This window comes from Pelophylax lessonae (assembly GCF_965119305.1).
Source record: "Pelophylax lessonae genome assembly, chromosome: 6".
In the NCBI taxonomy this organism is placed as follows: domain Eukaryota; kingdom Metazoa; phylum Chordata; class Amphibia; order Anura; family Ranidae; genus Pelophylax; species Pelophylax lessonae.
Window position 1 is genome coordinate 331,299,441 of NC_138773.1, and position 13,277 is coordinate 331,312,717.

Here is a 13,277-nt window from a genome sequence, read left to right on the forward strand (position 1 = left end):
TGTAACACTAACGAGTCACATGACACCAGGGAGGGAAAATGGATTTTGCCAGCAGTTTAGACATTAATGGCTGTGTGTTGAGTTATTTTGAGGGGACAGTAAATTTACACTGTTATACAAGCTGTACACTCACTACTTTACATTGTAGCAAAGTCTCATTTCTTCAGTGTTGTCACATGGGAGGGGTGTACTTACTTTTGTGAGATACTGTGTATATATTTTAAATACACACACGCGGCTCGCTCATCATACGTGTGTCACAGAGGAGGATACCGGACGGATTGTCGGCCCTCAGAGATCTGACTTGTTAGGAGCTCATCTCCTCCCAGCTGGGATTCTGAGGGGCCCCCGGGGGCCCCGGGTTCATCACAAACAACAGTATCTGTTCATTAACTCCTGCACAGCCAAAGCCCTCCTAAGACTCCAAACATGTAATAATAATAATAATAAGGAATGAGATTTAGTTTTTCAGAGCACAGAACTAGAATGGGGTGCCGCCACCCCCCAGAAAAGTTTATTCTGTCCATTTCCCTTCCCTGCTCCCCTCCCCCCTCATCCACATGGTAATGAAACGATTAGATAAAACTTTTCTATTCTCATTACATACATTATTGTATACCTGGTGAGGTCATCACCAGGTCTCTGTGCTTCTCTATGCAATGCGGGCAGATCGTGGCTGGTGGGAGGAGCCTCGGTACCCCTCCCCAGAGCCCTCAGTCCCAATGTAAGCAGGTGGGTGCAGTCTGGAGGAGTGGTGTTTCCTAGGCAGACTGTATTTGCATAGGTAACACTCACATGTGATTCGGGGTGCCTATGATTGAAATAAATGAAAGGCGCAGAGCAAAGGACAATCAGGCTGGAGAGGAAAGGGCTGCTGGGTGTCTTCCAGCCAGGAAATAAGGTGGTCTGACTTGGTGTAGCTTCTGATGCACATTGTGAGAAGCTCACAGTGTGCAGTGACATCAGAGGAAGTCATTTCAGTCCAGGAGAGGAGCCGCTACACCTGTGCCAGACTGAAGGGGAGGAGCAGCCGCTACACCTGTGCCAGACTGAAGGGGAGGAGCAGCCGCTACACCTGTGCCAGACTGAAGGGGAGGAGCAGCCGCTACACCTGTGCCAGACTGAAGGGGAGGAGCAGCCGCTACACCTGTGCCAGACTGAAGGGGAGGAGCAGCCGCTACACCTGTGCCAGACTGAAGGGGAGGAGCAGCCGCTACACCTGTGCCAGACTGAAGGGGAGGAGCAGCCGCTACACCTGTGCCAGACTGAAGGGGAGGAGCAGCCGCTACACCTGTGCCAGACTGAAGGGGAGGAGCAGCCGCTACACCTGTGCCAGACTGAAGGGGGGGGGGGAGCCGCTACACCTGTGCCAGACCAAAGGGGGGGGAGGAGCCGCTACACCTGTGCCAGACCAAAGGGGGGGGAGGAGCCGCTACACCTGTGCCAGACCGAAGGGGAGGAGCCGCTACACCTGTGCCAGACTGAAGGGGAGGAGCCGCTACACCTGTGCCAGACTGAAGGGGAGGAGCCGCTACACCTGTGCCAGACTGAAGGGGAGGAGCCGCTACACCTGTGCCAGACTGAAGGGGAGGAGCCGCTACACCTGTGCCAGACTGAAGGGGAGGAGCCGCTACACCTGTGCCAGACTGAAGGGGAGGAGCCGCTACACCTGTGCCAGACTGAAGGGGAGGAGCCGCTACACCTGTGCCAGACTGAAGGGGAGGAGCCCCTACACCTGTGCCAGACTGAAGGGGAGGAGCCGCTACACCTGTGCCAGACTGAAGGGGAGGAGCCGCTACACCTGTGCCAGACTGAAGGGGAGGAGCCGCTACACCTGTGCCAGACTGAAGGGGAGGAGCCGCTACACCCGTGCCAGACTGAAAGGGAGGAGCCGCTACACCTGTGCCAGACTGAAGGGGAGGAGCCGCTACACCCGTGCCAGACTGAAGGGGAGGAGCCGCTACACCCGTGCCAGACTGAAGGGGAGGAGCCGCTACACCCGTGCCAGACTGAAGGGGAGGAGCCGCTACACCCGTGCCAGACTGAAGGGGAGGAGCCGCTACACCCGTGCCAGACTGAAGGGGAGGAGCCGCTACACCCGTGCCAGACTGAAGGGGGGAGGAGCCAGAGGGGGGATTTGGTGATGATGTATAGAAATATGCGATTCGCTTCCTTCCAAATTAAAAATTCTAAAGGAATTTTTTCTTATTCAGAGATTTGGATGTAACCGAATTTCTGAATGACAATAGAAAAGAATCCGAAATAATGAGATTTAATTAGGCTAAAATTCGAATCTAATTTGAAAACAAGAATGCAATAAAATAGAATAGAAAATAAAAGGAATAGAAAAGAACAGAAAAAAAACTGAATAAAAAAAAAAAAAAAAGAAGAATAGAAAAAGGAATAGATTTAAAATAGAATTTAACATTCTTCTGAAATTCTAAGTATAAAATAAATTCAAATAGAATAGATAAAAATTAACGAATACAAAAGAATAGAAAATAAAAGGAATAGAAGTAAAAAAAAATAAATAGAATAGACTAAAATAGAAAGAATAGAACAGCCTTGCAAAATTTAAATTTCAATCAGAATGAATTTGAATAGATAATAAAAAGAATAGAAAGAATATAAAACCATCTTCTGAAACTTGAATTGCAATAGAATAAATTTGAATATAATAGAATAGCATATAAAATAGATTTGAATAGAATAAAATAAAACTAGAAAGAATATAACAGTCTTCTGAAATTCGAATAGAATAAATTTGAATGCCAATTCAAAATTTTCTGACTTTGGTTGAATTGAATTCAAATTTGAATGAATTCGTAAAATTTGGACCCAATTAAATTTAACTAAAACAAAATTATTTAAAATAAATCAAAACTAAAAACAAATATTTTTGTTGTGTGTCTAATAATGGAACTCCCTGCCATCCGATTTCCAGTTTTCTGCGTCCATGACCCCCAAGAAGCCGGAAAGTGGAGATTTATCTCCCTGACGCAGGAAATGACGCGTTCGGTGACGGTGGAGGAGCGGGAGGGACAGTGCGGGAAATTCTTATTTAAGCTGCGCCCTTTATGGACTCTGCTGATCCCTCCAATCCGGAGAGAACCTCCCACCACAATGTATCTTCTGATGTTTACAAACAGGAAATAACAAACACAATGTATCCACATACAGGAAGTGTGATATATCCAATTGCTGACCACATTATATACACATTGTGGTTTGCAAGTGGTTTCCCGGGATTATAGATGAGGATAATCGGCCATAACCCCGATAACCCCGCCTTTTTTTTTTTGTCAGCGGCTCACTCTCTCATGAAAGTGGCTCATTAGCCGATGGATCACTTTCAGAAGCCGACCGGATCGTCTCTGATCGCCACTATGGACCGGAGCGAAATCACAGTCCAGGGCAGATCTAAACCTTTTTTTTTTTTTTTTTTTTTTTTTTTTAGCTTTTGCTTTAAAAAAAAAAGGTAAAGAGATTTTGGGGTCTTTTTGACCCCAGTTCTCTTCATAAAGAGGACCGGTCATCCCTATTTCTATTACAAGGGATGTTTACATTTCCTGTAATAGGAATAAAAGTAATCAAAAAATAAATAAAGAAAAAAAAAGGGACAATGTAATAATAAAATAAAGAATAAAAATTCTAAGCACCCCCATCCCTCCATGCTCACACGCAGAAGTTGCACACACATATGTAAATGGTGTTTGCACCACATGTGAGGTATCGCCGCGATCGTTAGCGAGAGAGCAATAATTCTATCCCTAGACCTCCTCTGTAACTCTAAACTGGGGACCTAAAATTTTTTAAAAGAGTCGCCTATGGAGATTTTTAAGTATCGTAGTTTGTCCCAATTCCATGAAAGTGAGACATGTTGGATATCCATTTACTCGCTGTAACATCATCTTTGACAATATACAAAAAAAAAAATTGAGGTATATTGTATTTTGTTTTTTCTTATTCATTAAAGTATATTTTTTGCAAATAAAATTGTGTTTGAAAAACTGCTGCGCAAATACTGTGTGACAAAGAAATTGCAACGATCGTCATTTTATTCCCTAGGGTCTCTGCTAAAAAACAAATTAATAACGCTTGAAGGTTTTACATCATTTTCTAGCAAAAAATACGGATTTAAACTTGGAAACAAAAAGTTCCAGAAAAGGTCTGGCATCAGGAAAGACAAAATATACCCAAGTGCATAGTTATACGCAGATGGAGAATTCCTATTTGCCAAATCTCATGTCAGCAAAGAACCAATGTGCATAGGCGCATTAATATGTGCGAATGGCAAATTCCTATAAGCCAAAACCACACTCATTTAGGTAGGCATGCGCTCATTGGCGCAAGCATGCCTGTGCCCATTGGTGCGCCAGGGGGGCTATTTAAACAACTCTGCTGCACTAAGACCTCGCCTTATGGTCTACAACATTCTGCTACCCATTACCTGTGCTTGATCTCCTGCTGCCGTTCTGCCACTTCCTCTGACCACGCTTGAACTCTGCCTGAACTGACCCCTGGCTTGTCCTTTGACTACGTCCCTGCCTGATGCTTCTGCTTACCGTTACCAACTCCAGCCTGAACCCGACTATTCTTCCGCCTGCTGCTCTGTACCTTACGTGCCGGCTAGTTACTGACCCAACTTGCCTGACTCTGCTCTGTGTGCGGCCTGTGGAGGCCATCCGTGCAGCCCGCCAAGTGCTTGCCACCTGCCAAGTGCCTGCCGCCCGCTTGTGGCCTGCCCCCCCCCCCCCCAAGTGCCTGCCGCCCGCCTGTGGCCTGCCACCTGCCCAGGGGAGGACTGGACCAGGGGGGCAATTGCCCCCTGGGCCGCTCTAATGCCCCATAACAAGGCTGCACCACTTCTGCCACAGAAATGCCTAAAGGATTCCTGGTGAAGGGAAGTAAAAAGTCCCCACCGCTGACCTACTGAGTGCGGGATAAAGACAAGGACAGAGCGCTGCCCTCCCCCAAAGCATGGATGGTGTAAACTGTATCTGAGCAGAGGCCGTTTTAATGCCCCACTGGAGACTCTCCTCCCCCGACCAGCTCCAACCAAGCTGTCCCAGCTCCCCCAACTGCCCCCTGCTGGCCAGGTTGGGAACCCGGATTCAGCCGGTGAGTAGAGAGTACCTGGAGCAGAGCTTCAGCCTGTAATGGGGGTCAGGAGGAGGCCAGGAAGAGGGAGAAGGGGAGCGGGGCAGAGTCATTGCACCATGGGCCTCTGGTTTGTACTTGCCCCTTGGGCTGCAAGTTACCAGTCAGCCCCTGGGCCTGCCCGCCCGCCTGTGGCCTGCCGCCCGCCAAGTGCCTGCTGACTGTCTTCCAGCCTATTGCACCTGCTGCCCTGCGTCACATCCCAGCCTGCATCCCAGTGCAAACAGACCTCTCATCTGTAACTACCTTCACCAGAACTGCCTGTTATTCACTGCAGAGCATTCCACCTCCTCCAACCCCCGCAGAGCATTCCCACCTCCTCCAACCCCCGCAGAGCATTCCACCTTCTCCAATCACCGCAGAGCATTCCATCTCCTCCAACCCCCGCAGAGCATTCCACCTCCTCCAACCCCCGCAGAGCATTCCCACCTCCTCCAACCCCCGCAGAGCATTCCCACCTCCTCCAACCCCCGCAGAGCATTCCACCTCCTCCAATCACCGCAGAGCATTCCACCTCCTCCAACCACCATATAGCACAGTTGTACCGCCTCCTCTCCCGGACTAAAACGGTTTCCTCTGATGTCGCTGCACACTGAGCTTCTCGCAATGTGCATTAGAAGCTGCAGCAAATCAGATAGAGCCCCGCCTCCTTTCCTGGCTGGGGGACGTCCTGCATTATCTAGCCCTTTCCTTGCCAGCCTGACTGTCCCTGGCCCCACCCTTTTCAATCACTGGATTTCAGTCCCCCCCCCCCCCCACAGAAAAAAAAACAAAAAAAAAAATGAGCACTAATCTGCAAAATTTTCCCCTCCTCACAGTACAAATCCCCCCCCCCCCCTCCACTGCCAGAACAAATCTTTGCCCCATCACCCAATTCCCCCCAGCACAAATGCCCCGCCACCATAAAAGAAAAATCCTCCTTCCTAGAACAAATCCTCTTCCCCCATCCCAACACAGATCCACCTAAATCACCACTCCTAGCACCCTCCCCCCAAATTTCCCTTTCTAGAACATTTCTTACCCCCTGCTGCCCTCCAAATTCCCCCTTTCAACACAATTCCCCTCCCCCCCAATCTCCTTATGGTGCCCTCCTACCTCACATGATACCACAGTGCCCAGGGCAGCCACCCCTCCTGCCCACCCCTTGTCCTGGCCCTGCTGACATCCACCCATTAAGAAACTTGGATATTCGCAGAACTCCTCCCAGGAGCCTGCCTACTGCCTGCATCAGAATGAGAGGAGTACGGGGGCGGGGTGCTGGAATGCATATGTACAGCCCCTCTGCTGGCCCCTCCCACCAGCCATGAACTATGCAAAGAGAAGCACAGAGACCCAGTGATGACATCACCGGAGCTAAAACAAGATATGCAATGACAATGTATCCAGATTTATTTAAAATTATCATGTAGATGAGGGGGAGGGGGAGGGGAAATCAACAAAGGTAAAATAGGAGCATAAAAAACTTCAGCTGTAAATTTCCCAATGATTCATACAATAAATAGCGGCTCAATCAGCCAGAAACCTTGTGAGTGTATAACATCCCGTGCTGTACCCCAACAGTTACATTGTTCCCAGCTAATTTTCAAAGACTACAGAACCCCCCCCCCCTCTGTTATAGAGATGAACAGCAGGGGAGGTGTTCTGTAGTCCTAGGGTGACAATGCTGCCTAGGATAGGAAGTATGGTACTGGATGCATCACTGGGTGAAAATAAAGAAAAAAAAAAAAAGAAAAGGAATGCAGGCGCCACCACTTAGGACCGATCAGCTGCAATATATGAGATTCATGTTCCTGGGTTTGGATACATTTCATCTGATCAGACCAGGTTGGAAGGTCGGTGGCGGTACATAAGACACTCTCTGACACGGTATGGAGAAGACTTCTCATACTGACCAGAGCTGCAGGTCCAGGATCACCTCCCGCTTGTCCACCTTCTTGGTGTAAACTTTCACTCCATTTATTCTGGGAGACTGAGGAGGAAACAGAGAGATCAGAAACCATTGTACTCCATCCATCTACATCACCCCAACCCCCAAAATATTCATGTAGGGTGGAGAGTGGTGGATCACCTGTGGGGAGGGATGTAAGGTGGAGAGTGGTGGATCACCTGTGGGGGGGGATGTAGGGTGGAGAGTTGTGGATCACCTGTGGGTAGGGATGTAGGGTGGAGAGTGGTGGATCACCTGTGGGGGGGATGTAGGGTGGAGAGTGGTGGATCACCTGTGGGGGGGGGATGTAGGGTGGAGAGTTGTGGATCACCTGTGGGGAGGGATGTAGGGTGGAGAGTGGTGGATCACCTGTGGGGAGGGATGTAGGGTGGAGAGTGGTGGATCACCTGTGGGGGGGGATGTAGGGTGGAGAGTGGTGGATCACCTGTGGGGGGGGATGTAGGGTGGAGAGTTGTGGATCACCTGTGGGGAGGGATGTAGGGTGGAGAGTGGTGGATCACCTGTGGGGAGGGATGTAGGGTGGAGAGTGGTGGATCACCTGTGGGGGGGATGTAGGGTGGAGAGTGGTGGATCACCTGTGGGGGGGGATGTAGGGTGGAGAGTTGTGGATCACCTGTGGGGAGGGATGTAGGGTGGAGAGTGGTGGATCACCTGCCACCTGTGGGGGGGGGGATGTAGGGTGGAGAGTTGTGGATCACCTGTGGGTAGGGATGTAGGGTGGAGAGTTGTGGATCACCTGTGGGTAGGGATGTAGGGTGGAGAGTGGTGGATCACCTGTGGGGGGGATGTAGGGTGGAGAGTGGTGGATCACCTGTGGGGGGGGATGTAGGGTGGAGAGTTGTGGATCACCTGTGGGGAGGGATGTAGGGTGGAGAGTGGTGGATCACCTGTGGGGAGGGATGTAGGGTGGAGAGTGGTGGATCACCTGTGGGGGGGGGGGGATGTAGGGTGGAGAGTGGTGGATCACCTGCCACCTGTGGGGGGGGGATGTAGGGTGGAGAGTTGTGGATCACCTGTGGGGAGGGATGTAGGGTGGAGCGTTGTGGATCACCTGTGGGGAGGGATGTAGGGTGGAGAGTGGTGGATCACCTGCCACCTGTGGGGGGGGGGATGTAGGGTGGAGAGTTGTGGATCACCTGTGGGGAGGGATGTAGGGTGGAGCGTTGTGGATCACCTGTGGGGAGGGATGTAGGGTGGAGAGTTGTGGATCACCTGTGGGTAGGGATGTAGGGTGGAGAGTTGTGGATCACCAGTGGGTAGGGATGTAGGGTGGAGAGTGGCGGCTCACCTGAGTGAGGGATATAGGGTGGAGAGTTGTGGAACCCCTGTGGGGAGGGATGTAGGGTGGAGAGTGGTGGATCACCTGTGGGGAGGGATGTAGGGTGGAGAGTGGTGGATCACCCGTGGGGAGGGATGTTTGGTGGAGAGTGGTGGATCACCTGTGGGGAGGGATGAAAGGTGGAGATTAGTGGATCACCTGTGGGGAGGGATGATGGGTGAAGACTGGTGGATCAACTGTGGGAGTGGATGTAGGGTGGTGGATCACCAGTAGGAAAGGATGTAGGGTTGTGGATCACCTGTGGGGAAGAATGTAGGGTGGAGAGTGGTGGATCACCTGTGGGGAGGAATGTAGGGTGGAGAGTGGTGGATCACCTGTGGGGAGGGATGTATGGTGGAGAGTGGTGGATCACCTGTAGGAAAGGATGTAGGGTTGTGGATCACCTGTGGGGAGGGATGTAGGGTGGAGAGTGGTGGATCACCTGTGGGGAGGGATGTAAGGTGGAGAGTGGTGGATCACCTGTGGGGAGGAATGTAGGGTGGAGAGTGGTGGATCACCTGTGGGGAGGGATGTAAGGTGGAGAGTGGTGGATCACCTGTGGGGAAGAATGTAGGGTGGAGAGTGGTGGATCACCTATTGGGAACAGATCTCACCTTCTCTCCGAAGTGAACCTTGGTGAAGGTAAAGGCTTTCATGTGATCATTGGATGCTCTGACCAGAGCCTCGATCTTCTCCTGGAAGAGCTTCTCCATGTACATCCCGAAATATGGCCACATCTGCTTCACAATCTGAACCAGAGAGAGAACAGATCACCACTGATCATACAGACAGATCCCAGAGAGAGAGAGAACAGATCACCACTGATCATAGAGGGGGGGGGAGAGAACGAGAGAGAACAGATCACCAATGATCATACAGACCGATCCCAGAGAAGGGACAGAACAGATCACCATTAATCATACAGACCGATCCCAGAGAGAGAGAGAGAGAACAGATCACCAATGATCATACAGACCGATCCCAGAGAAGGGAGAGAGCAGATCACCATTAATCATACAGACCGATCCCAGAGAGAGAGAACAGATCACCATTAATCATACAGACTGATCCCAGAGAGAGAGAGAGAGAGAGAGAGAGAGAGAGAGAGAGAGAAAACAGATCACCACTGATCATACAGACCAATCCCAGAGAGAGAGAAAACAGATCAATACTGATTATACAGACAGATCCCAGAGAGAGAGAAAACAGATCACCACTGATCATACAGACTGATCCCAGAGAGAGAGAGAACAGATCACCACTAATCATACAGACTGATCCCAGAGAGAGAGAGAGAGAGAGAGAGAGAGAGAGAGAGAGAGAGAACAGATCCCCACTGATCATACAAACTGATCCCAGAGAGAGAGAACAGATCACCACTGATCATACAGACCAACCCCAGAGAGAGAGAAAACAGAACAACACTGATTATACAGACAGATCCCAGAGAGAGAGAGAGAGAGAGAGAGAAAACAGATCACCACTGATCATACAGACCAATCCCAGAGAGAGAGAGAACAGATCACCACTGATCATACAGACTGATCCCAGAGAGAGAGAGAGAGAGAACAGATCACCACTAATCATACAGACCGATCCCAGAGAGAGAGAGAGAACAGATCACCACTGATCATACAGACCGATCCCAGAGAGAGAGAGAAAACAGATCACCACTGATCATACAGACCGATCCCAGAGAGAGAGAACAGATCACCACTAATCATACAGACCGATCCCAGAGAGAGAGAGAAAACAGATCACCACTGATCATACAGACCAACCCCAGAGAGAGAGAGAACAGATCACCACTGATCATACAGACTGATCCCAGAGAGAGAGAGAAAACAGATCACCACTGATCATACAGACCGATCCCAGAGAGAGAGAACAGATCACCACTAATCATACAGACCGATCCCAGAGAGAGAGAACAGATCACCACTGATCATACAGACCAACCCCAGAGAGAGAGAACAGATCACCACTGATCATACAGACCGATCCTAGAGCGAGAGAACAGATCACTGCAGTGGCAGGGGGTTACCTTGTTGATCCATTCCACCCGATCCACATCCGGGAAGTTCACCTGTGAAGACAATTGGACAAAACTCATTCCGGGTCTCTATCACACATCCCAGATCCATATGTCTCCAAGATTTTTTTTTGGGGGGGGGGGGGGATGTCTGTCAAGATATTATTGAAGGTCGGTGTCCCCCTCACTTCCTGTGGTGTCACCAGGACAGGAAGTAACCCCAAAATGGGGGCACAGCAATAAATTCCCAGCAGAGGATCTAACCTACTCACTCCATAAAAAAATAAAATAAAATATTTTTCAGTCATTTCCTTTAACCCCTTTTCCACCGGAGCCGTTTTTTCATTTTTTGCACATGTGTTGGAAGTGTCAATTTTTGGCCTGAAGATTAGTTAAACCCCCTCATAAATGATATATTTTCTGAAAGCAGAGACCCTGGAGAATAAAATGGAGGTATTTCTATTTTGTATGGCACATGCTTATCAAGCCCACATTTTCAGTAAAGAATACAGAGTTCTAATACCCAATTTTGGATAAATAAGACGAGATTGCATCGAGTAAATAGATACTCGATGTGTCAAGCATGAAAATCGCCCCTGTGAAACGGCACCAAACTTTTCTAACCATAAATTGTCCATTGGTGACGCTTTACAATCTTCCCAGGTGATGAGTTTATAATTCACAGTAAATGAGGGCCCGGGAATTTCTCCTATGCCAACATTCATGGTGATAACAAATATATATGTGTGTGTGGTGCAATCGTTTTCATATGTAGATGCACCGACGTATACATAAGTATGTATTTTTTTTTTGGGGGGGGGGGGGATGGTGGCTTTAGAATTAGTTTGGTGTATTTTTTTTGCTGCCTTCGTTTTTTTTTTTTTTTACGTAACTTTATTGATATTACATAGGGGGCCAACTGCCCCCAAATTGTAGCAGGATGCATATGAGAGGTCCTCTTTCAGGACTCATCCGAGGTCTCATCAGATCCCTAATGTCACCTATCAACCCCAATGAAGCGCTTCCTCCGCTCTACACAATACTACAAACCATGCCCTCCCCTGGCTGCAGGTGGGACAGCAGGGACACAGGGTACATGGGGGGGGGGGGAGGTGAAAACTCACATCCTCCGTGAAGCCGACAAGTGGCTTCGACGAAAATGTAGAGTGCCGGCTGCTATAAGAGACAAGAGTTTAACACCCCCCCCCCCCCATGGTACAGTGAGGGGAAAAAGTATGTGACCCCCTGCTGATTTTGTAGGTTTTCCCACTGACAGAGAAATGATCAGTCTATAATTTTATTGGTCGGTTTATTTTACCAGTGAGAGACGGAATAACAACAAAAATATCCAGAAAAAAAAAAAAAAAGTTATAAACGGATTCTCATTTTTTTGAGTGAAATAAGTATTTGATCCCCGACCAATCAGCAGATTTCTGGCTCCCAGGTGTCTTCTATGCAGGTAAGGAGCTGAGATTAGGAGGATTCTGTTAAGGCCCCTTTCACACACGCTGTCCGTTTGTCCGTTTTTCATCCATCCGTTGACGGATGAAAAACGGACATCAATGTATCTCTATGTAAAAACCAATGACAACGGATGATCATCAGTTAACATCCGTTTTCATCCGCTTCCGTCAATGTCCGTTTTTTTGAATGGATGAATGCCCTATTTTTCATCCGTCAGAAAAACGGATGGAAAACGGACGGAAAACTGACACATTTTGACGTGACTGAACTGATGAACTGAACGGACCGTATGTGTGAAAGGGGCCAAAGGGAGTGCTCCTAATCTCAGCTTTGTTACCTGTATAGAAGACACCTGTCCACAGAATCCACCAATCAGATTCCAATCTCTCCACCATGGCCAAGACCAAAGAGCTGTCCAAGGAGGTCAGGGAGAAGATTGTAGACCTACACAAGGTTGGAATGGCTACAAGACCATCGCCAAGCAGCTTGGTGAGAGGTGACAACAGTTGGTTGGAAGAAACAGAAAATAACTGTCAGTCTCCCTCAGTCTGGGGCTCCATGGAAGATCTCACCTCGTGGAGGTTCAATGATGATGGAGAACGGTGAGGAATCAGCCCAGAACTACACAGGAGAATCTTCTCAATGATCTCAGCTGGGACCATCGTCACCAAGAAAACAATTGAAGGACTGAAATCCTGCAGCACCCGCAAGGTCCCCCTGCTCAGGAAATCACATGGTACAGCCCGTCTGATGACTGCTAATGAACATCTGAATGATTCAGAGGAGAACTGGGGGAAAGCGTTTTGGTCAGAGGAGACCAAAATCGAGATCTTTGGCATCAACTCAACTCTCCGTGTTTGGAGGAGGAGGAATGCTGCCTATGACCCCAAGAACACCATCCCCCACCGTCACACATGGAGATGTAAATATTGTGCTTTGGGGGTGTTTTCCTGCTAAGGGGGCAACTTCACCGCATCAAAGGAATGATGGACGGGGCCATGTACCATCAAATCTTGGGTGAGAACCTCCTTCCCTCAGCCAAGGCATTAAAAATGGGTCATGGATGGGTCTTCCAGCATGACAATGACCCAAAACACACGGCAAAGGCAACAAAGGAGTGGCTCAAGAAGAAGCACATTAAAGGTCCTCAAGTGGCCCAGTCAGTCTCCAGACCTTCATCCCATAGAAAATATGTGGAGGGAGCTGAAGGTTGGAGTTACCAAACGTCAGCCTGGAAACCTTAAATGACTTGGAGAGGAGTGGGACAAAATCCCTCCTGAGATGTGTGCAAACCTGGGGGCCAACTACAAGAAACGTCTGACCTCTGTGACCCCCAACTACAAGAAACGTCTGAC

The 13,277-nt window shown here is 49.1% G+C and overlaps 1 protein-coding gene across 1 annotated transcript in view; it reads right to left on the reverse strand.

Moving 5' to 3' along the window:
* Positions 1 to 13,277, reverse strand: part of ESYT3 (extended synaptotagmin 3) — an 81,808-nt gene that overhangs the window by 42,028 nt on the left and 26,503 nt on the right. Inside the window, exons 2-4 of the mRNA XM_082261917.1 lie at positions 10,471 to 10,512; positions 9,041 to 9,175; positions 7,053 to 7,129 (exon numbers count right to left, since the gene is read on the reverse strand). Coding sequence (XP_082118043.1) covers positions 7,053 to 7,129; positions 9,041 to 9,175; positions 10,471 to 10,512 — 254 coding nt within the window. The remainder of the gene's footprint in view (positions 1 to 7,052; positions 7,130 to 9,040; positions 9,176 to 10,470; positions 10,513 to 13,277) is intronic.